Source organism: Callospermophilus lateralis, chromosome 7 (genome assembly GCF_048772815.1).
Source record: "Callospermophilus lateralis isolate mCalLat2 chromosome 7, mCalLat2.hap1, whole genome shotgun sequence".
Lineage (NCBI taxonomy): Eukaryota > Metazoa > Chordata > Mammalia > Rodentia > Sciuridae > Callospermophilus > Callospermophilus lateralis.
The window spans coordinates 6,800,904-6,825,056 of record NC_135311.1 but is presented as its reverse complement, the minus strand read 5'-3'; the positions used below and the strand labels follow the sequence as shown (position 1 = coordinate 6,825,056).

Below are 24,153 nucleotides of genomic sequence, written 5' to 3'. Positions count from 1 at the left end.
GGAATTTTATAGTCCACTTTGAGTGAATTTTTGTATGCAGTGAAAGAGTTGGTTCTACATGGTGATGTCCTGTTTACTCAGTATCATTTATTGCAGGCACAGTCCTTACCCGCTTGTTGTTGGCACCTTTGTAAAAAAATCAGTTGGCTGTAAATGCATGGATTCATTTTTGGACTCTGTTCCATTAAAAATCAGAATGGGAACTAATGAAAAGGAGACTAGAAAAACAGCTAAAAAGATCAACAAAACAAAGATTGGATTTTTTTGAAAGATAAAATTATTAGACTTGAGGCTAGACTAAAAAAAAGACGACTTCAATAAAATCACAGGTACAAAAGGAGATAAGTGATACCACAGAAATACAAAGGATAATGTAGGAAAGAATAGTTTACTACCAACTATAATATGATTATAGTTGGTAGTAAACTATAATTGGTCAGTAACAGAAATTTCTAATGAGCATCCTGTGGTGAAAAAAGTTAAGGTACAAACTTGGCACAGTGGCCTGTAATCCCAGCAGTTAGGGAGGCTGTGGCAGGAGGATAGCAAGTTCAAAGCCAGCCTAAGCAAAAGTGAGGTGCTAAGTAACTCAGTGAGAGACCCTGTCTTCAAATAAAATACAAAATATGGTGCTGGGGTTGTGGCTCATTGTTAGAGTGCTCACCTAGCACATGCAAGGCTCTGGGTTCAATAAAATGAACCAAAAACAAAAAATAGTGAACATGTTAGCTAATGTCTAAATTTCTCTTTATTAAAATGAGAATAATTATTATAATTGCATCGTGGTGGTTGTGAAGATTAAATGACATACACTATATGAGATAATTAGTAACTGGTCTTCCTGAGTATTTGAATACATAAAAGATGATAACTTCTCCAAGAAAAATACTAAGAGATGAAAGACAACTGGTAAATTGGTAAAAGTATATGTAACATTCAAGAAACTAAGAACTGTTAACTTTAGGTTCTGCATCTGTGCATTCAACCAACTACAGTTTGAAAATACCCCCTCCCCTTTTTACTCACACACACACATACAAATCCAGCAGGAAAGTCCCAAAAAGTAACACTTGTATTTTCTGTGTACCTGTGCTTCATTGAATTCACACAGATGAAGTGATGTGTTTATGTATAACCTGCGATAATCTACTACCATTTTACAGATCCTCAATCTCTCTCTAGCACTTACTTGAGAATTGTTTCCCTTACATCTCATTTGTGTACTGTATAGTTAGGCCTACTATGGTTGCATATGTACTGAACATGTACAGACTTTTTCCTTTTCATTATTTCCTAAACAATACAGTGTGCTATTTTCATAGCATTTATGTTGTTAGGTATTATACATAATAGATGATTTAAAGGATTTAAGAAGATAAATAGGTTATACGCAAATAACATTTTATGTAACATACTTCAGCACCTGAGGATTTTGTTATTTGAATTGGATTTTCGGAAACTAGTCACCTGTCAAATACCAACAGAAAACTATATTTCTAAATTATTAAGGGCTCTTCTGCATTCACATTTTAAATTTTCAATTTAGAAAAATAATGTATATCAAGACCTTGAATAGCTATTTTACTGCTGAAGAAATACAAAAAGTCAGAAAAATCATGTAACAAGATGAAATTGAAAAAAAAAAGTGTTTCTATCAGTTGTGAAATCTTAAAAACTGATAATGGGAATGAAAAATCTTTATTGCATTTAACTGTCCAGAATGTATAACTGATACATGTGCATCCCTTTAGCCTAGCAGTTTCACCTTTACAAATTCATCTTAAGCAACTTAGCCAGAGCCTGTTTCAAAAAAGATAAAAGGTCTGGGAAGGCTAAGTTTAATCCCCATTATCCACCAATGTCTGCTGGAAAAAAAAAATTATCTGAAGGAGTTGGACAACTATGCAAAGATATGTACAGTTGGATATCATTATATTATTTATTGTAGCAAAAAAGGAAAAAGTATTTAAGTTCCACCCAGTAGGAGATTGATTTGCTGAATTAATGACTAATATGAGAACATTGAATTTATAAATCTCTTAGTTTATTTGCATATAAATCTCTTCATTGTATTGATTATAGCAAGTGGGCTATAAACCAGCAAGTAGTTTTGTACCTCCCCCCCCCCTTTTTTCCTTTTCAAACTATTTTGAAGTCATTATAGATTGAACAAGAAATTGCAAAAGTAACAGGGAGGTTTTGTGTATACTTCATTCAGCTTCCCTTAATGGTAAAATCTTATGTAACTATAGAACAGTATCAAAATTAGAAAATTTACACTGGTACAATCCACAGAACTTATTTTCCTATTGAAAAAATTTATATACCTAATGGGATATTTTAATGCAGAATCTTTCTTGATGCCTAATACATAATATACTCTCTTAAAATGATAGCTCTTATTAACAGTTTTCCTTTAAAAGTGTTCAGCAGTAGAGTGCTCACCTAGCATGCGTGAGGCCCTGGCTTCTATCCTTAGAAAAATAAAGATATTGTGTCCACCTGCAACTAAATTTTGGTGGGTTTTTTTTTTTTTTTTTTTTTTTTTTTTTGGTGTTGCTGGGGATTGAACCCAGGACTTTGTGCATGTGAGGTAGACACTCTACAAACTGAGGTATATCCCCAGCCCCAAAATAAAATATTTTTAAAAAAAAAAGCCAGGCATGATGATGCATGCCTATAATCTCAGCAGATCAGGAGGCTGAGGCAGCAGGATCAAAAGTTCAAAGCTAGTCTCAGCAATTAAGTGAGGTGCTAAGCAATTCAGTGAGACCCTATCTCTAATAAACTACAAAATAGGGCTAGGGTTGTGGTGCAGTGGTTGAGTGCCCCGAGTTCAATCCCTGGTACCCTCCCCCCACAAAAAATCGTCCTTATAAATGTAAGAAGAAAAAAATTACCAGTACCAAATATAGTTTTCAAAAATCTTTTTTTTTTATTATTTATTTTTTAGTTTTCGGCGGACACAACATCTTTGTTTGTATGTGGTGCTGAGGATCGAACCTGAGCCGCACGCAAGCCAGGCGAGCGCGCTACCGCTTGAGCCACATCCCCAGCCCTAGTTTTCAAAAATCTTAATAACATTGTCTTATTTATTCAGTTTATCCAATGTCAGGATTTTTATCAAATGATTTTTAAAACCAACCCCAAATTATTCATCTCTGTATGTCTTTAACCCCTTTAATCATAAGGAGATACTAGCCATTTTAGGCTGCACTTATGTTTGTGTGTTTTAATTTTTTCCTTTTGAGTGTGTGTGTGTGTGTGTGTGTGTGTGTGTGTGTGTGGTACTGGGAATTTAACCCAGGGCTTCCAATGTGCTACTCTACCTGGTTTACAATGTACTCAGTTCTGAGTACTATGTACTCAGTTCTGAGTACTCTGTACTCAGTTAATTTATCAGAGATAATTTATTTCTGGCAGAAGCAAACAATCAGATTTGAGCAGATTCTTTAACTGATTAAGGGAAATGGATGTTTCTATTTTCTGAACAGACAAATTTTAAATAATGTTTTATTATTGAAGTATGATATTTACATAGAAAGGTGTGCAAATCCAAAGTGTGACAACTCTGTGAAGTTTTATAGTCCCAGTTTCCAGTCACAATCAGCATTGATTTTTTTTTTTTTTTTTGTACTGGGGATTGAACCCACTGGAGCTTAACAACTGAGCCACATCCCTAGCCATTTTTTATGTATTTTTATTTAGAGACAGAGTCTCACTAAGTTGATTAGGGCCTTGCTAAGTTACTGAGGCTGGCTTTGAATTCCTGATCCTCCTGCCTCAGCCTCCAAGCTGCTGGGATTACAGGTGTGTGCCACCATGCCTGTATAACCAGCATTCAATTTAAGAAATAGAACATTACCAACATCCACCCATGGTCTCCCTGGTTTTTGTCTCATTACCATCCATATCAAAGGTAATCCTTTTCTTAACTTTTTTTTTTTTATTTGCTCCCCCAACCCTTCTTCTCATTATTGGGGTTCTAGCCCAAGGACCTCCAGTGACTGAGCTACATCCCTAGCAGGTTTTGTTTTTTATTGAATCAAGTCTTGCTAAATAAGCCAGACAGGCAATCCTCCCCTCAACTTACCAAGTAGCTGGGTTTTTTTTTTAATATTAATATTTATTTTTCAGTTTTCGGCGGACACAACATCTTTGTTTGTATGTGGTGCCGAGGATTGAACCCGGGCCGCACGCATGGCAGGCGGGCGTGCTACCGCTTGAGCCACATCCCCAGCCCCAGTAGCTGGGTTTTATAGACATCACCATCACACCTGGCTTGACTTTTACTATCATAAATTGTTAGGTGTATTTGTGAACTTCATATTAATGGAGTTATATCATATGCACTCCAGTGTTCTAGCTTCTTTTAGTTCAATGTTGCATGTGACCTTTATTCATGTAATGCATATACTTATAGTTTGTTTAAAGGGTAACTTAAAATTGAAAGTGCCATAATTTTGGAGTATAAAAATACTTTTTTTTAATTAATTTTTATTGTTGGTTGTTCAAAACATTACATAGTTCTTGATATATCATATTTCACACTTTGATTCAAGTGGGATATGAACTCCCATTTTTACCCTGTATACAGATTGCAGAATCACATCAGTTGCACATCTATTGATTTACATATTGCCATACTAGTGTCTGTTGTATTCTGCTGCCTTTCCTATGCTCTACTATCCCCCCTCCCCCCCTTCTCTCTCTACCTAAAAATACTTTTAAATATTTAAAACAATGAAGTCTTTTAATGTTTAAAAAATAAACATGGAAGAAAGGGATTCTTTATATGATAAAATGGGAAGCTAATGGAAGACATTTTTAAGGATCTCTTCCAGTGCTGTGGCTATAGCTCAGTGATAGAGTGCTTGCTTAGCATGTGAGGCCCTGGGTTTGATCCTCAGCAAATCTCTTCCAGCTACTTGGGAGGCTCAGAATGGAGAGTATACTTGAGTCCAGGAGATTAAGACCATCCTGGGCATATAGGAAGATCCTGTCTCTCTAAAAAGTGTGTGTGGCTGGGGCGGGGTAGGGAAGGGGAAAGAATATGAATATGAGGTTGGCCCCCCTCGAGTTTCTTCTTGGCCAAATGTTAGGGTCCACTCCAGAAGAAGAGACTCTTTTCTTTATTCTGTGTCTGTCAAATATTGAGTATATTGTGCTTCAATATAGGTGCCACATGGAAAGAGGAATATTTACAAATTGAAATGTCCTAATTAGAAATGGACTAGAAAGAAGTATAACTGAAGCAAAAGATTAAATATCCTGACTGAATTTAAATATTTGAAATGCTATTGGGAAGAAAAATTATTAGACTTATTCTGTTATTTGAGAAAGTGAATCTTGAAAATTACAGAAAAATAACAAAGTGTATTTCACTTTATGTTTACTCTGAGGGAAATACTCCCCTGCCCAACCCCAGTGCTGGAGATCAAACTGAGGGTCTTGTTCACTAACAAGGCAAGCAAGCAATCAACCAACCTACATCCCAGCCCCCAAAACTTATGGCAAGCTTGAATTTCAAATGTAATCTCTTTTTTTAATACCTTTACTGTTTATTTTATTATTTATAAATATTTTTATGTTTTGCTGAGGAGCAAACTTAGTGCCTTATACCTGCTAGGCAAGATTGATTACCACTGAGCTACAATACAACTCTGACACTCCGGATGTAATCTAAATATCATGCTTTAAAGTAATAAAAATAATTTCCCATATTATTATGTAATTTCTGATACAGTTTGATGTGTTTTGGGATCTTTTTCTTTGTAAGTTTTGAACTGGACATATAGATTAATGGTAGAAGGCTTACTTGACATAAGGCCCTGGGTTTTGATTCCTAGCACAGATAAAAACAAAATATATAGCCAGGCATAGTGGCACACACCTGTAATCCCAACAGCTAGGTTTCTAAGCAATTTAGCAAGACCTTGTCTCAAAATAAAAAATAAATATAGGGATGTGACTCACTAGTTAATCACCTGTCTTCATTCTGGTACCAAATTTGCTTTGGCAAACTTGTTATCTTTATGTCTTCCTAGCCACAAATGCCACATATCTTTACATTTCTTCAGGTTTTTCACAATTATTTTATATTTAGAGATAACTATTTATTATTGGTTGTCCCAAAGTAAAATAGACTATTGTGTGAAGTAGTGAATTTTTTTTTTTTTGGTTGTTCAAAACATTACAAAGCTCATGACATATCATCTTTCATACATTTGACTCAAGTGAGTTATGAACTCCCATTTTTACCCCAAATACAAATTGCAGAATCACATCGGTTACACATTCTCATTTTTCCATAATGGCATATTAGTGACTGTTGTATTCTGCTACCTTTCCAATCCCCTACTATCCCCCCTCTCCTCCCCTCCCATCTTCCCTCTCTGCCTCATCTACTGTTGTTCAATTCTCTCCCTTGTTTCCCTCCCCCCCCTTTCCCTCACAACCTCTTATATGTAATTTTGTGTAACATTGAGGGTCTCCTACCATTTCCATATGATTTCCCTTCTCTCTCCCTTTCTCTCCCCCCACTTGTCTCTGTTTAATGTTAATATTTTCCTCATGCTCTTCCTCCCTGTTCTGTTCTTAGTTGCTCTCTTTATATCAAGGAAGACATTTGGCATTTGTTTTTCAAGGATTGGCTAGCTTCGCTTAGCATAGTAGTGAATTTATTTCTAAAGTACATAGTGAGGACTCATGAATTAGATTGCAGTATACAATAACTTACTTAGGATAAATGGCTTCTAGTGTAAGATTTAATCTCAAAACATATTCTGCCGAAAATAAGAATTTTAAAATTGTTTTTTCTAGTTTTCCCACATTAAGAGAGCTTTTATCTGCTCTCTTCAGGACTATAATTTAGAATGAGTTAAAGGAGTAGAAATAGGTCAGGATTGCCCCATTTTGGTTTGGCGTCATTGAAGTCAACGAAGGAGTTAGTCAGTGAACTATTATTTTGAAAGAAGACCTTGGCTATGGCCTGGGATAGTGGCTCAGTGGTTGGATGCTTGCCCAGCACATGTGAGGCACTGGGCTTGATCCTCAGCATCACATAAAAGTAAAGGTGTTGTGTTCATCTACAATCAAAAAAAGAAAGAAAGATAGAAAAAGAGGGCCTTAGCTAGAAATATTTGTCTTTTCACAAACAGTACATTCATATGCTTAATGTGTAATCAATCAAAAGTAAAGTGAAAGTAGAAACTACTAATTTTCTGTTTAAAACAATGTCAAAGAATATCATAGAGATACTTCTAAAGATTCTGTGATGTATAGATTTATATGATGTAAGGTCAACAAACATATTTTGATGGTTTTTGATATAGCAACAGATAAATTAATGTATTATGACATTTAGTGTAGCACAGGGTTTTTTTAAAGCTCTGTTATCTGTAGTAGCTGTTATGTGACATTTGTTGGATTATACTGCAAAGTTGAATGGTTAAAGGTTTACTCTCTGAAACCTTTTTCTTGTTCAAATTTTAGGACCCTTCAAAGTTGTACAAGAAAACAGGTGATGTTGCAGCCATTGAATGTCAGTCTGAAGAAAGTATCCATCTTCATTCACAGGGAGAAAGCAATCCTTTGTCTAAGAAGCTTTCTCCAGTACACTCAGAAATGGCAGATTACATTAATGGAACACCATCTTCTCTTGTTGGTAGCCGTGATCCTGAATTAAAGGACAGAGCATTACTTAATGGAGGAACTAGTGTAACAGAAAAGTTGGCCCAGCTTATTGCTACTTGTCCTCCTTCCAAGTCTTCCAAGACAAAACCGAAGAAGTTAGGAACTGGCACAACAACAGGATTGGTTAGCAAGGATTTGATCAGGAAAGCTGGCATAGGCTCCGTAGCTGGAATAATACATAAGGATTTAATTAAAAAACCAACTATCAGCACAGCAGTTGGATTAGTAACCAAAGATCCTGGGAAAAAGCCAGTGTTTAATGCAGCAGTAGGATTGGTCAACAAGGACTCTATGAAAAAATTGGGAGCTGGCACTACGGCGGTATTCATTAATAAAGATTTAGGCAAAAAACCAGGAACTATCACTACAGTAGGACTGCTGAGCAAGGATTCAGGAAAGAAGCTAGGAATTGGTATTGTTCCAGGTTTAGTGAATAAGGAGTCTGGCAAGAAGTTAGGACTTGGCACTGTGGTTGGACTGGTTAATAAAGACTTGGGAAAGAAATTAGGTTCTACTGTTGGCCTAGTCACCAAGGACTGTGCAAAGAAGATTGTAGCAAGTTCTACAATGGGATTGGTTAATAAGGACATTGGTAAAAAACTAGTGAGTTGTCCTATGGCAGGACTGGTCGGCAAAGATGCCATAAACCTTAAAGCCGAAGCACTGCTCCCCACTCAGGAACCACTTAAGGCTTCTTGTAGTACAAACATCAGTAATCATGAAAATCAAGAACTTTCTGAATCCCTGAAAGACAGTGCCACCAGCAAAACTTTTGAAAAGAATATTATAAGGCAGAGTAAAGAAAGCATATTGGAAAAGTTCTCAGTCCGAAAAGAAATCATTAATTTGGAGAAAGAAATGTTTAATGAAGGAACATGCATTCAGCAAGACAGTTTCTCATCCAGTGAAAGGGGATCTTTTGAAACCTCAAAGCATGAAAAGCAACCTCCCGTATATTGCACTTCTCCAGACTTTCAATTGGGAGGAGCTTCTGATGCATCTACAGCTAAATCCCCTTTTAGTGCAGTAGGAGAAAGCAATCTCCCTTCCCCATCACCTACTGTATCTATTAATCCTTTAACCAGAAGTCCCCCTGAAAATTCTTCACAGTTGGCTCCAAATCCGTTACTTTTAAGTCCTACCACAGAACTAATGGAAGAAATTTCTGAATCTGTTGGAAAAAACCAGTTTACTTCTGAAAATACCCACTTGAATATTGGTCATAGGTCAATGGGTCATAGCATAAGTATTGAGTCTAAAGGGGTTGATAAAGAGCTAAATGATTCAAAAACTACACATATAGATATTCCAAGAATAAGCTCTTCCTTGGGAAAAAAACCAAGTTTGACTTCTGAATCCAGTATTCATACAATTACTCCTTCAGTTGTTAACTTCACTAGTTTATTTAGTAACAAACCTTTTCTAAAACTAGGTGCAGTATCTGCATCAGACAAACACTGCCAAGTTGCTGAAAGCCTAAGCACTAGTTTGCAGTCCAAACCATTAAAAAAAAGAAAAGGAAGAAAACCTCGGTGGACTAAAGTGGTGGCAAGAAGCACATGCCGGTCTCCAAAAGGGCTAGAATTAGAAAGATCAGAGCTTTTTAAAAATGTTTCATGTAGTTCACTATCAAATAGTAATTCTGAGCCGGCCAAGTTTATGAAAAACATTGGATCATCTTCATTTGTAGATCATGACTTCCTTAAATGCCGATTGCCAAAGTTGAGCAAATCCACAACTTCGTCTCTTGCTCTCTTAACTGATAGTGATAAACCATCTCATAAGTCATTTGCTACTCACAAACTATCCTCCAGTATGTGTGTCTCTAGTGACCTTTTGTCTGATATTTATAAGCCCAAAAGAGGAAGGCCTAAATCTAAGGAGATGCCTCAACTAGAAGGTCCACCTAAAAGGACTTTAAAAATCCCTGCCTCTAAAGTTTTTTCTTTACAATCTAAAGAAGAACAAGAACCCCCAATTTTACAGCCAGAAATTGAAATTCCTTCCTTCAAACAAAGTCTCTCTGTATCACCTTTTCCAAAAAAGAGAGGTAGACCTAAGAGGCAAATGAGGTCACCAGTCAAAATGAAGCCACCTGTACTATCAGTGGCTCCATTTGTTGCTACAGAAAGTCCAAGCAAGCTAGAATCTGAAAGTGAAAACCATAGAAGTAGCAGTGATTTCTTTGAGAGTGAGGATCAGCTTCCGGATCCAGATGACTTAGATGACAGTCACAGGCCAAGTGTCTGTAGTATGAGTGACCTTGAGATGGAACCAGATAAAAAAATTACCAAAAGAAACAATGGACAATTAATGAAGACAATTATCCGCAAAATAAATAAAATGAAGACTTTAAAGAGAAAGAAGCTGTTGAATCAGATTCTTTCAAGTTCTGTAGAATCAAGTAATAAAGGGAAAGTGCAATCCAAACTTCATAATACAGTATCAAGTCTTGCTGCCACATTTGGCTCTAAATTGGGCCAACAAATAAATGTCAGCAAGAAAGGAACCATTTACATAGGAAAGAGAAGGGGACGCAAACCAAAAACTGTCTTAAATGGCATTCTTTCTGGTAGCCCTACCAGCCTTGCGGTCCTTGAGCAAACCGCTCAACAGGCAGCTGGTTCAGCATTAGGACAGATCCTTCCCCCTTTACTGCCTTCATCTGCTAGTAGTTCTGAGATTCTTCCATCACCTATTTGCTCTCAGTCTTCTGGTACTAGTGGAGGTCAAAGCCCTGTTAGTAGTGATGCAGGATTTGTTGAACCCAGTTCAGTGCCATATTTGCATTTGCACTCTAGACAGGGTAATATGATTCAGACTCTTGCAATGAAAAAGGCTTCAAAGGGGAGGAGGCGGTTATCTCCTCCTACTTTGTTGCCAAATTCTCCTTCACACTTGAGTGAACTCACATCTCTGAAAGAAGCTACTCCTTCCCCAATTAGTGAGTCTCATAGTGATGAGACCATTCCCAGTGATAGTGGAATTGGAACAGATAATAACAGCACATCCGACAGGGCAGAGAAATTTTGTGGACAAAAAAAGAGAAGGCATTCTTTTGAGCATGTTTCTCTGATTCCCCCTGAAACCTCTACAGTCCTTAGCAGTCTTAAAGAAAAACATAAACACAAATGTAAGCGCAGGAGTCATGATTACCTCAGCTATGACAAGATGAAAAGACAGAAACGGAAACGGAAAAAGAAATATCCCCAACTCCGAAATAGACAGGATCCAGACTTCATTGCAGAGCTGGAGGAACTAATAAGTCGTCTAAGTGAAATTCGGATCACCCATCGAAGTCATCATTTTATCCCCCGAGATCTTTTGCCAACTATTTTTCGAATCAACTTTAATAGTTTCTATACACATCCTTCGTTTCCCTTAGATCCTTTGCACTACATTCGAAAACCTGACTTAAAAAAGAAAAGAGGGAGGCCCCCTAAGATGAGGGAGGCAATGGCTGAAATGCCTTTTATGCATAGCCTTAGTTTTCCTCTTTCTAGTACTGGATTCTATCCCTCTTATGGCATGCCTTATTCTCCTTCACCCCTTTCAGCTGCTCCCATAGGATTAGGTTACTATGGAAGGTATCCTCCCACTCTTTATCCACCTCCTCCATCTCCTTCTTTCACCACTCCACTTCCACCTCCTTCCTATATGCATGCTGGTCATTTACTTCTCAATCCCACTAAATACCATAAGAAAAAGCATAAACTACTTAGACAGGAGGCCTTTCTTACAACCAGCAGGACTCCTCTCCTATCCATGAGTACCTACCCCAGCGTACCTCCTGAGATGGCCTATGGTTGGATGGTTGAGCACAAACACAGGCACCGTCACAAACATAGAGAACACCGTTCTTCTGAACAACCCCAAGTTTCCATGGACACTGGCTCTTCCAGATCTGTCCTGGAATCTTTGAAACGCTATCGATTTGGAAAGGATACTGTTGGAGAGCGATATAAGCATAAGGAAAAGCACCGGTGTCACATGTCCTGTCCTCATCTCTCTCCTTCAAAGAGCTTAATGAACAGAGAAGAACAGTGGGTCCACCGAGAGCCTTCAGAGTCTAGTTCTTTAGCCTTGGGATTGCAGACACCTTTACAAATTGACTGTTCAGAAAGTTCTCCAAGTCTATCCCTTGGAGGATTCACTCCCAACTCTGAGCCAGCCAGCGGTGATGAACATACAAATCTTTTCACAAGTGCAATAGGCAGCTGCAGAGTTTCAAACCCTAACTCCAGTGGCCGGAAGAAATTAACTGACAGTCCTGGACTCTTTTCTGCACAGGACACTTCACTAAATCGACCTCACAGAAAGGAGCCACTGCCTTCCAGTGAAAGGGCTATACAGACCTTGACAGGTAAGAGGGTTATTTCTTGTTTTATTTTTGTTTCAGTATAAATTTTTTCCCCATTGGTTGCCTGATATCATGTAGTTGAACTTTTAATCTTTTTTTAAATTACCTTTTTTATAAATGTATTTTGAAATCTTTTCAAAGTTCTCATGTTTCTTAGATGAAAGAAATAAGAAATGTCTTTGCATTAATTTTGAATCTTGAACTGAGGTATCTTTGTCAAAAAAAATTTTTTTACACAACTTTTGGAAACCAGGAAAAAAAAATTATTTACCTTTCTCCTGCAAAACGGCTGTACACAATACCATTTGTTAAGAAATAGTTGAGAGGGGCTGGGATTGTGGCTAAGCAGTAGAGCGCTCGCCTAGCACGGGCGGGATCCTCAGCACCACATAAAAATGAAGGCATTGTGTTGTGTCCATCTACACCTGAAAAATAAATATTAAAAAAACAAAGAAATAGCTGAGAGATACCTGTTAATAGAGTGTAGGATTTTTAAAGCAATTATAAATGCTTTTTGTTATAGGAAGAATATGTTATTAACCTTGTATAACGTGTCTTTAAAAAATGTAAGACCTGAATATTTTCAGCCTTGTAGAATTTAACTCAGTATTTACAGGGATTTTATTTGCAGAATACCTCTTCATAAAAGCAGTTTCCATTAGATATAAAAGAAATGGTATAGATCTAGATAGTATAATCATATCCTCTAGAAATGTCTTGAGAATTAAAAAAGAAAACAAGAAAGAACATTGTCCATTCAAAAACACGTAGCTAAGTTAGAAATTATTTATCACAGATCTCAACTCTGAAGGCTTGTAAATTAACTCTAGAAACTGTAGAAACCGGGGCTGGAGTTATGACTCAGCGGTAGAGCACTTGCCTCGCATGTGCAAGGCCCCGGGTTCCATCCTCAGCACCACATATAAATAAATAAATAAATAAACAAACAAACAAATAAATAAATATTACTGTGTATGATTACAAAAAAAGAGCATCCCTTAAAAAAGAAAAGAAACTGTACAAACCTGGAAAAAAGTTGTATGTTCATTTATATTTTTCTAGAGAAAATCCATAGATTTCATTAGATTCTCTTTAAGACTTTCTTAGCCTCAGTACCCTCTCCTGTATAATGGAATTAGTAGAGATATTTTAAGAAGTAAATGATATTTTAGTGCTTGTACATTGATTTGTATGTAGCAAGCATACAAGTGTTGCAATTATTTCTCTAAAAGATAATAATCTTGTGGGGCTGGTGTTTTGACCCAGTGGTAGAACATTTGCCTTGCACATGTGAGGCACTGGTTTTGATGCTCAGCACTACATAAAAATAAATAAATAAAATAAACATATTGTGTCAGTTAAAAAAAAAATCTTGTGAATTGGGGGAAACAGACAAGGAGTTTTTAAACTGTTTTTCTTTATTTATTAGCTGCTTAGTGGAGAAATTGAGGTTCATTTGACAATTTTTAAAACAAATATGTAATCAGTGACAGTTTTTGAGCATCTGTTATTTACCAGGTATTCTCCTTTTGAGCTCTTGTTACATAATAGGAATTAAAGCACAAAGGTTTGTTGTTTTGTGGGAATTTTAGTGGAGGTAATGGATAACATCCAGAAAAGAATCACATTGTTTCATTAAAATTGTGTTAAAGGATATAAAAAAAGAACAGAGTTCTATGAAATTATAAAATGGGGGGAAGGGCTAAATCAGAGGAGGTTTCCTTTAGTGACCCTTAACTGCACTTGAAGCATTAATAGCACTTATCTGTGTAAACAGAATTCCACTCATTCATTTATTCATTCATTTGTTCATTCATTTGTTCATTTATTCCAAAAACAACAGCACTGTTTAACTCTCTGATACATAGTAGAGAGTAAAGACCTGATATCTTGGAACTGGAGTTTTAGTTCAATGGTGGGGTGCTTATCTAGCACATATGAAGCCCTGGATTTGATCCTCAGCACCACATAAAAATAAATAAATAAAATAAAGTATTGTCTATGTATAACTAAAAATTTTTTAAAAACCTGATATCTGACCTCATTTATTTTTAGCTTAGTGAAGGAAGATGAATAGGAAATAAAGCAAATAATGACATAATTGAGAACGTGCTATGAAGTTAATGTAATAGGATGCTTTGAAGTTAGTATAACAAAATGAAGAGATGGAGAATAAAGGACAGGGCAAAAAGAATCTAATTATGTAGAGTTATTAGTTATGGCCTGAGGGTTAAAATTGTGGGACTTGACTGAGACAGGAGGATCGTGAATTCAAAACCAGCCTCGGCAATGGCAAGGCCTGAGTAACTCAGTGAGACCCTGTCTCTGATAAAATGGGGATGGGGATGTGGTTCAGAGGTCTAGTGCTCCTGAGTTCAATCCCCGGTAACCCCCACCCCCCCACTCCCCCTACCTCCCGGTTAAAAGAAAAAAAAGGAACTTGAAGGATAATAAGTCCTAGCTTAGATTATGTCTGCAGATTCTGAATTAGGAAAGAACTTAGGTGTTAGACAAACTGAAAAAAGCTTCACTGTGATAGGGAATATTAGATAAACTGGAAAAAAGCTTCACTGTGGTAGGAGAAGGAATATAAAAGAGTAAATGGTAGAAGATGTAACAGAAAACAGCTGGACTATATAATAAAATTTTGTACTAAGGGGAAAAGATACAGAAGTATTGAGTTTAGATTTGCATTATTGAATGATCATACTGACATCAGTATAAACACTAAATTGGAGGGGATAAAAGGAATTGTAGTAATCTAAATAAGATGATGGTGGTTAGACTAGAGTGGTAGACCACTTTTTGTATGAACATTTGGGAGATTGATGCCATGCACTGAGACAGAGAAGGCTAAAGGATGAGCAGATTTAGGGAACAGCTGATGTTTACTGTTTTTCTTTCTTTCTTTCTTTTTTTATTTCGTGGTGGTGGGGATTGAATCCAGGGCCTTGTGCATGCAAGGCAAGCATTCTCCCAATTGAGCTATATCCCCAGCCCCTGATGTTTACTTTCTAATAAATATAGTTGTACAGTTTTTTGTTTTGTAGTGCTGGGGATTTAATCCAGGGCCTTGCACAAGCTAGGCAAGCACTCTAATATTGAGCTATGCCCTCAACTCTCTAATATATATAGTTTGAGGTACCTGAAAAAAGATTAAAGTAGAGATACTGAGTAGACAATTGGATATGTAATTATGGGGCTCATTATGAAAGTTTGGATGGGAGATTGAAGCATTTCACTATGAGCTTTTTGTTATATATACATACATGTGTGTGTGTGTGTATAAATAAATAAATATATATATATAAAATAGATGGACACAATACCTTTATTTTATTTGTCTTTTTATGAGGACCTGAGGATTGAACCCAGGGCCTCACGCGTGCCAGACAAGTGCTCACATTGAGCCACAACCCTAGCCCCATTGCTGAGTTTTTGAAAATCTTTTTTTAGCAATATCATTCGCTAAAAACGAAAGGCCTTCTGGGTAAAATATAGTTGGGAACAGACTTTTAAAACCTGTGCAGAATATCAAGCAAAATAATAATTATAGAAACAGCAATAGTTAAAAAGACACTTTAGTTGTACAGTGGTGCACACCTGTAATCCTAGCACTGTAGAGGCTGAGGAAGGAGAATCATAACTTTAAAACCAGCATAAGGAGCCTAAGCAACTTAGCAAGACCCTGCCTCTGAATAAAATATTTTATAAGGAGGGCTGGGAATGTGACTCAGTGGTTGAGCACATCTGGGTTCAATCCCTGGTATCAAATACAAAAAAAAATAAAATTACAGGATAATCACTTAATAGAGAAAGACATAAACATAGGAATAAACTTTTGAGGAAAAGATGGAAGTAGTTTGATAGAAGGCAACATCAAAGAGGGATTCGAGCTGCTCAATTATAGACACAAAAGGATGTCATTGGCTGGTAAATGTAGGGATACTGGAAATAGCTTGTTTTGGTTTATTGACCTTGTTTGTTTCTTTTGCACAAAGATTGGGGTAAGTCACATGATAAATCCTTGCAGGAAAATTTGTAGCATGTGGGATGATTAGGCATTTTGAACAGAACTTCATTTCTTCATGGCTTTATGCATTTAGTTAGTTTAGTGTGTTCTTTTTCAGCTGCTAACTTGGTATTGGAAAACATATGTATATTTTGAAAAATAAATGTATATATAACATTTGTGTATTTTAAAAAATAATGCAGCTTATTGTGTATCAGTGATACATGAGCTATTTTACTACACATAAATACATATGAATCATATATGTATAGTCAGGGTGATGTTATTTCTCTAGGGAAAAGATAAAGAGTGAGGAAAAAAAGAGCCTTGGATAGTTATAAGAAACTTCTATAAGTAAAAGAAATGGTTAATAATAGCTTCTGGCTTATGTATAAGTCTTTATGGTGATCTCTACAGATTTAAAAGATAAATACTAAAATTTCAGAATCTGGTCATTTCACATAAAAATTTAGAACTTTGCTTGTCAAAAAAATTAGAACATCTAGCAACAATCAATTCATGTTTCTTGTATGTGGCAGACCCCCTTTAGCTGGTGCCTCCTTTTTTTCCATTTGCCATAGTTATCACAGTTTCCTGTTATGTATTACTTCTGGTCCTTTTCAAAGCTATTTAAGCAAGAAATTATTGAATTTGAAGTCCCTAATTTGAGAGCTTTGAGAAGGACCTTACAAAGGATGGAGAAGGTAAAGGTGATATGAGGTGATGGATTAGGTGATTTGAATGTTAATATCTACATGGACACTGAAATATCCAAGAGGGCATTTACAGAAGTCAGGATGTAATGATGGATGTGAACCTGGTTTCAGATTCCTGTGGAAATGAGAGAAATAGCAGGGAAGTGAAACATGCAGACATATCTATGTAAAGAATAAGAACTTGTCTTTTCTTTTTTTAAAAAATAACATGAAAAAAAATACTAAGACCTCACTGAAGTTCTATTACCAATTCTCTGTCATCAGTTGGATGTCTTTGAATTCTTTTATTCTTGATGTTAACTGCCTGGAATTAGTAAAAAGACTGCACAAGTTAAGAACAAAGTCCATCACAAAGACTGCTTTTGTTTCAGGTGCCAGTCATACATTTCAGTGTCTCTGAACCATACAGATTTTGGCCAGTCTTCAAAAGATTTGGGATTTCCTACAGCCCCTTCAATTTTGATAATTTGCTTAACAATTTTTGGAATTTACAGAAAGTGCTGTTTAGATTACAGTTTTATTAAAAAGGATACAGATTAGGAGCAACCAGTTGAAGAGCTGCTGCGTAAGACAGTATTTGATGGAGGTAGGAGACAAAGACCTTCCACACACCTTCTCCTTATAGAATCTGGGAATGTTACCCTCTTAGCATATTATTGTGTTCACCAGATAGACGTTCCACTGAACCTCAGTTTTCTGGAAATTTTATTGGGTTTTCATGAGAGGCATTTTTGATTAAATAATCCACTATGTGACTGAGCTCTGTTTCTAGCCCCCTAGAAGTTAGGTTGGTCCAAAGTTTCAAACTTATAATCATGTGGCTGACTACCAGCTCCCATCCTGCAGTTATCCTAGGGCTTACTGTAAATCATCTCAAAGGCATAACAAAAGACATTCCTGTCACTCAGAATTCTAACGCTTTTGAAGCTGTGCCAGAAACCAGAGACAAAGACCAGCTATATTTTTATCAGAACTCTAAATTCTTCTACTAATTGCTATTTTTTGAAATCTCTCCATCTTCTTCACAATTACTGCTAAGAGAATGTAGATGTGACTTGATTTTTCTTCCCATTTCTCGGGAGTATTGCAATTATTTATATAACCAAAAAATCAAACAGACTCAGAGCAGAGATGGAGAGGGAGGATCCGCAAAACTAAAGGTAGGAACCTCAGTCCAAGAGGCTAGAGGGAGCTGGTAGTTGGGGTAGAAGAAGAGGTTGTTTTTGTTGTTTTTTGTTTTGTTTTGTTTTTTGGTACTGGGTATTGAACTCTGGGGGACTGAACCAGACAGAGTCTCACTGAGTTGTTAAGTGCTTTGAATTCTTGATCCTCCTGTTTCAGCCTCCCTAGCTGCTGGGATTACAGGCAGGCAGGCCATTGTGCCTGACTAGAAGAGTTTTAATCTCTATTTTTGTGCCCACCATCCCCCTTTTTTCTGAGAAGGAAGGTGGAGCTGTCTCTTAGGTTATAACCTTGGGTGTTGTGTTTTTTCTTGGGAGGGGCAGACCTGAGCCCTCATACCCTGCTTGACCCAGCTCAGAAAAGAGACTCCTAGATATTTCTGAGATCACTGATTAGGATCTTCTTAACTTGCCTCAGGCTCCCCCATACTTGAGGAGGGTATTAAATGACTATCCTAACTTGCCTATTCCCAGAGTACTTCCACTGTGTCCAGATCCCAGGGAAGATGAGAGCAATGAATATTGTGATTTCTCTGCACCTTCCAGTCTCTGATACCCCTTACAAACAATTTTGAGGACATGTAGTAAGTTGCCCAACCTTGAGCCCCAAGAGTTAGAAAGGAGTTGGTTGGGGGTTCAAGTCTTACCAATTGTGTATTCAGGAATCTTCACTACTCCATTTAACCCCACCATCACCACTGTTCTGAACTCCTAGCCTCAATTCCAGGAGCTCATGTTCCACTGGGTGCAGCAAAGATGACCTTTTTATCCCTTGGCACTGGTCATTGTGGATGATTTTGTAGAGCTGTTCTTTCTCTTCTGGATGTGGGGGTGGAGTGGAAGCCAGGCTTGAAGAGTTTTAGAGACTGTGGAAGGGAGGCTCTCTGTTCCTGTAGGAAACAGATTGATCCTCAGCCACCAGATCCAGAGGGAGATCAGGTCTGCAGGGAAGAAGAATGAGACCCCAGGGCTTGAAGAAGATTCTTGGAGGTTGGAGAGATGGTGTGTGGAGAAGCACATCATCAAGGCTGATATTCAGATGGAGCCAGACCTATTCATTCTGAAGGAATCCCTGCTTACCATCCTCTTCTTCCTGGAGACTCTTGGCCTCTGTTCCCTGGCAAGGAGAAATCAACAGGGAAGGGGGATAGCTAGGATTTGGAAGGGATGCTGTAACTTTGGGTTCCTGTGGGGAATGGGGACCAGAAGGTCATGTGTATTACGGGGACTAGATATCTGAGTACCAAGTAGAAAGCTGGGTTCTTGGTCAGTTTCCACCAGGCTCTACCTGTTCCTATCACCAGTTTTCTCTCCATCCTTTTATCCCATCCCCCCAAAAAACTTATTTGGCTTCTCACCCCACAGGAGCAAGGAGACTGGGAGGACTCCTCCAGCTACTTGAGTAGAGGGACCTTCTCAATCTCCAGAGTCTTCAAAGCCCTTCAACCCCTGAGTCTGCTCCCTTTACACCCTCTTCCCTTTCAGCTCTGTCAACACACAAACTAATTCCTCATTTCTAATAAGAACTTAATGTGCCTTTTTAACTTAACATGAGAACACATTTAATTATCCTTTTAGCAAAAACCAGTTGAGCTACTGGGAGGCTGAGGAAGTAGGATCCTAAGCCTCTGCAACTTAGTGTCTTGCTGTCTCAAAATTAAAGGGCTGGGGACACACTTCAGTGATTGAGTGCCTCTATGTTCTGTCCCCAGTGCTGTGTGCTAGCACGCGCGCGCGCACACACACACACACACACACACACACTGAGGAAATTTTTTTACTTACATAAAATTTAGCAAAATTTTAACCTCATATATCTTCAGATTTGATCCTTTTAAGGACAGAACTTAATTTACCTAAGGTATACATTAAGGATATGACTTTTGTTCTTAAATATTCCCTTAAGAGTAACTATCGTGGGCTGGGGTTGTGGCTTAGTGGTAGAGCACTTACTTAACATGTGTGAGGCACTGGGTTTGATTCTCAGCACCACATATAAATAAATGAATAAAATAAAGGTCCATCAAGAACTAAAGATACATATAAAAATATGAGTAACTAACCTTTCAGTAAATCATTATTTTGTGCGTGTTCTGTGCTAGGTATAAGGAACATAGCCCTCGATAACTTTAAATTCTACCCTCAACAAATAGTGGGATGTTTCAAGGTATTTTTAGGAACAGAGAAACAAGGGACTCACTTTTTAAAAAAGAGTTGAGAAAGGGTTTTGAATTTAGCATACAAAGAACCAGGAGTAAAAACTGTTTCTGACCGAGAAATGAGTTTTGTCAGGGGCTTGGAGATAACTGTGCTTCTTTAAGTATTAATAGCCTGATATGGAACCTAAGAGATGAGGCTGGAAAAATGGACAAGGAAAGATCATAAAGCTTTTTGTTTATAAGACACCAAGAACTTTTAAGTTTACCCTGTAAACAAAAGGAAATTAAAGATTTTAAGCAGAAGAATGATTTGATGAGATTACATTGATGACAATGTGAAAGAAAGGTGGATTAGAGAAAAGAGATCAGTTTAGAAACTGTTTCAGCAAAATAGTGTGATAGCCTGAAGTCACGGATAGAAAAGACATATTCAGAAGGAACAAATAAGAAGAAAATGTGAAGGATATTAGAATGACTCCCAGGTACTCCTTTTGGGCAATTAGTTGAATAGTAATGAGATTAAGTGAAATGAGGCGGTATGCAAAAAGAAAAGATTGGTAACCTAGCACTGGGGCCCACACCTGTAATCCCATCGACTTGGGAGGCTGAGGCAGGAAGATTGCAAGTTCAAAGCCAGCCGTAGCAATTTAGCAAGGCCCTGAGCAATTTAGTGAGATCCTATCTCAAAAAAAAAAAAGGGCTGCGTATGTGGCTCAATGGTTAAGCACACCTGGGTTAAATCTCTGATACCAAAAAAAAAGGGGGGGCAGCGAACAAGATTGAATACTGAAAACAGATTTGGCTTTCATGCTATTTTGTGACATATGGATCTATAGCACAAGAAATCAAACCTGAAATTTTAGTGACTTATTGTGGAAGTCACAAAAAAGAAAAGATAATATTTAGGGTGCACAGACTATGATTTTTTTGTGGGAGTGGATGGACAGCGGTTGGCGGGTACCAGGGATGGAGCCCAAGGCACTTAACCGCTGAGTTACTTAGGGCCTCATTAAGTTGCTGAGGCTGGCTTTGAACTTCCAATCCTCCTACCTCAGCCTCCGGAACCTCTGGGATCACAGGCATGTGCCAGTGTGACTGGCTTTACCCTTTATTTTTTATTTTGAGGTAGGGTCTTGATGAGTTGCCAACTCTGTCTTGAACTGACTCAGCCTCCCAGTCTCTGGAATCCTTGGCAAGCACCACCACACCCAACTCACGTGGGTTTCCTAAGGGAGTTTATAGTCAAGATTGACAAGGTGTTAGATGAGTTAGGCAGTTGGGATGTGTTTTGTGAATGGAAAGAGGGGATATGTTGATAATTAAGATATTTACACCTTTCACTTTTGCTGTTGTCTTTCTATTTTCTAGCAATTTCAATGAATTTTACTTATGCTTAAATCTTCTATTTAAAAAATCACTTTAAAAAGAATAACTAGGGGCTGGGGTTGTGGATCAGCAGTAGAGCACTCGCCTAGCATGTGCAAGGCACTGGGTTCAATCCTCAGCACCACATAAAACTAAAGAAACAAATAAACAAATAAATAAAATGAAGGTGTTGTGTCCAATTAAAACTAAAAAACATTTTTTAAAAAAGCATAACTATATGTTCTTTTAAATTGATCTCCTGAATTTTCCATTGTTTTTTCTTCCCATGTACCACATACATAAGATATATTCATTTTACATTATTTTGTTAAAATGCCCAACATATTTTGTACAAAGTTGTTGATCACCTTTAGAACATTATTATCCTGAAACAGTTCCCATTAACCAAAACTGGGACAATTTAAGCAACATAATAAATAATGAATAAAACAATAAATATTATTATATATGGAAAATGACAAACCCCAAAATAGGCCTGAGAAAAGGGGAGTGAGAAAGCCAGCCATACATTGGGAGCATTAATCCTTTCTTAGTACATTCTTTCCTGGTGATAAAACAAACCCTGGCGGGGAGGCAGTCTCTGGAAAGAGGCCAAAGCATTAATCTTTCCCTGAACAAATCCTTTAGGATACCAACCACTGACCTAGGCCCTCCATCTGGCCCAGTAAGATAAATCCCAGAGACTAACCACCAACCTCAGACTCCCTCCCATTTTGCCCAATAAAACAGACCCCAAATTCCTGAGTGCCCAAGCTGAGACACTTAACCTACATAAGCCCAGTCTCCTCTTTTTATTCAGTGGCTCATTTTCCACCAGGAGAGTGGGTCCATCAGATCCATGGCACCATTCCTAAATAAAGGCTTTTGGCTGATCCGTAAAGTTTGTGTCCAGCCTGGTCTTCTTGTGCTTACAACTATTAGGTTATTACCTTTAAAAATATCCATGAATTCATGCTGATAAAAATAAATTATTGGCTATATAAATACATGGAAGAAAAGGGGCAAAAATTATTTACAGAAGAATTCCAAATAATATGTAGGTCATCCACTTTTAGGAGGTGGAGATTAATTACCCTCCACTTGAATATAGGCTGGATAATAGTGACTCATTTCCAAGGAATAAAGAATAGAAAGTTAAAAATAGTAACCTTAACATGAAGAGGCCTGCCAGCAGCCCCTTAACCTCATATAATATAAACTTCACCTATGATAAGATGTGATGATATTATGTATTCTCTGATATAATATAATAAGAGAACTTCGTCCTTGTGTATTTTTTCTGAAACTCCATATTCCCAGTCTAATTGGGGGTGGGGGGAAAGGGACATTTTAGTATCAAGGACCTGAGAAAACTAGGAAAGATTGCAAAACTTTTAAAGATCAGAGGAGACTAAAGGAGAATGGAGGAAGATATTCTAGATTTGATCCTAAAACAGGAAAAGGAAATTGGGAAAATTGGTGAAATTTGGATAAATTCTATAATTTCATTAATACTATTATGACAATGTCAAGTTTTTTTCTTTTGGGGGGGATACTGGGGACTGAACTCAGGGGCAGTCCACCACTGAGCCACATCTTCAGCCCTATTTTATATTTTATTTAGAGAGGGTCTCACTGAGTTGCTTAGTGCCTTGCTTTTGCTGTGGCTGGCTTTGAACTTGTGATCCTCCTGTCTTAGCCTGATAAGCTGCTGGGATTACAGGAGTAGGCCACTGTGCCCGGTCCCATCTTTTTAATTTTGAGATAGAGTGTTACTAAGCTGTGCTACCATGCCTGGCCTAGTCTCTTCTTTCGATAGACTTTCTTTTAAATATGTGGTTCAGTGGTCGAGTGCCTCTGAGTTCCACCCCAAGTACCAAATAAAAAGAAAAATTCAGAATAACAAATTAATGAGTTTTTATAAGTTATGTGGTATTTGACTTATTTTTCTAATTTACATTTTAATCTATATTAATCCTTAAAGACTACCAGTCTGAAATCAGCCTTTCACAAATTAAATAGTAATTTCACATTACATACTTAAATTATATCAAGTTTTCTGATCTCACCCAGTCCTTAGAAAGGATTCTATTTTTTAATTGATCTATGTTGGATAGCCATGAAATACTTCTAGTTAAAAAGAGTATCTGATCCAGAATGTCAGAGATTCCTTCCTGTTTTTCAGCATTTTTTTAAAAGCTTATGGTAGAACTTGTAACCTGATTTTCAAAATGGACAAAACAGTAGCATGTGATATTGTATATTTAGTATTTATCACTTACAAGTGATCAAACATGCCGACCCTGAGACGTTAGTGTTGGTGATTTACTGCTTTGCAAATAGTATGCATTATCTATGTGATACACTCTATATTGGCTATTTATGTCCCTAAAGTAAATGAAGCCTATGTGTTTTTGTTTGGCGGGGGGGGGGAATGTATCCACTATGAAAGCATACTGGTTGAAGCAGCATACTGAGTTCTTTTTTTCTTCTGTGCCACTGAGACTTGAACCCTTATGTGCCCTCCCATTGAGCTATAGCCCTGGCCTTTTTTAAAATTTTGTGACAGGGTATAGTTAAATTGCTCAAGCTGGCCTTGAACTATGGATCTTCCTGCTTCAGCCTCCCTAGTAGCTGGGTTTACAGATTTAAGACACCACCCAGC

The 24,153-nt window shown here is 37.4% G+C and overlaps 1 protein-coding gene across 4 annotated transcripts in view; it reads left to right on the top strand.

The window, feature by feature from the left end:
• The window catches only part of Ash1l (ASH1 like histone lysine methyltransferase), a 178,231-nt gene that overhangs the window by 46,597 nt on the left and 107,481 nt on the right, over positions 1-24,153 (top strand). For all 4 annotated transcript variants that reach the window (XM_076862155.1, XM_076862156.1, XM_076862153.1 and 1 more), the window contains exon 3: positions 7,495-12,058. In XM_076862155.1, the coding sequence (XP_076718270.1) occupies positions 7,495-12,058 (4,564 nt within the window). The remainder of the gene's footprint in view (positions 1-7,494; positions 12,059-24,153) is intronic.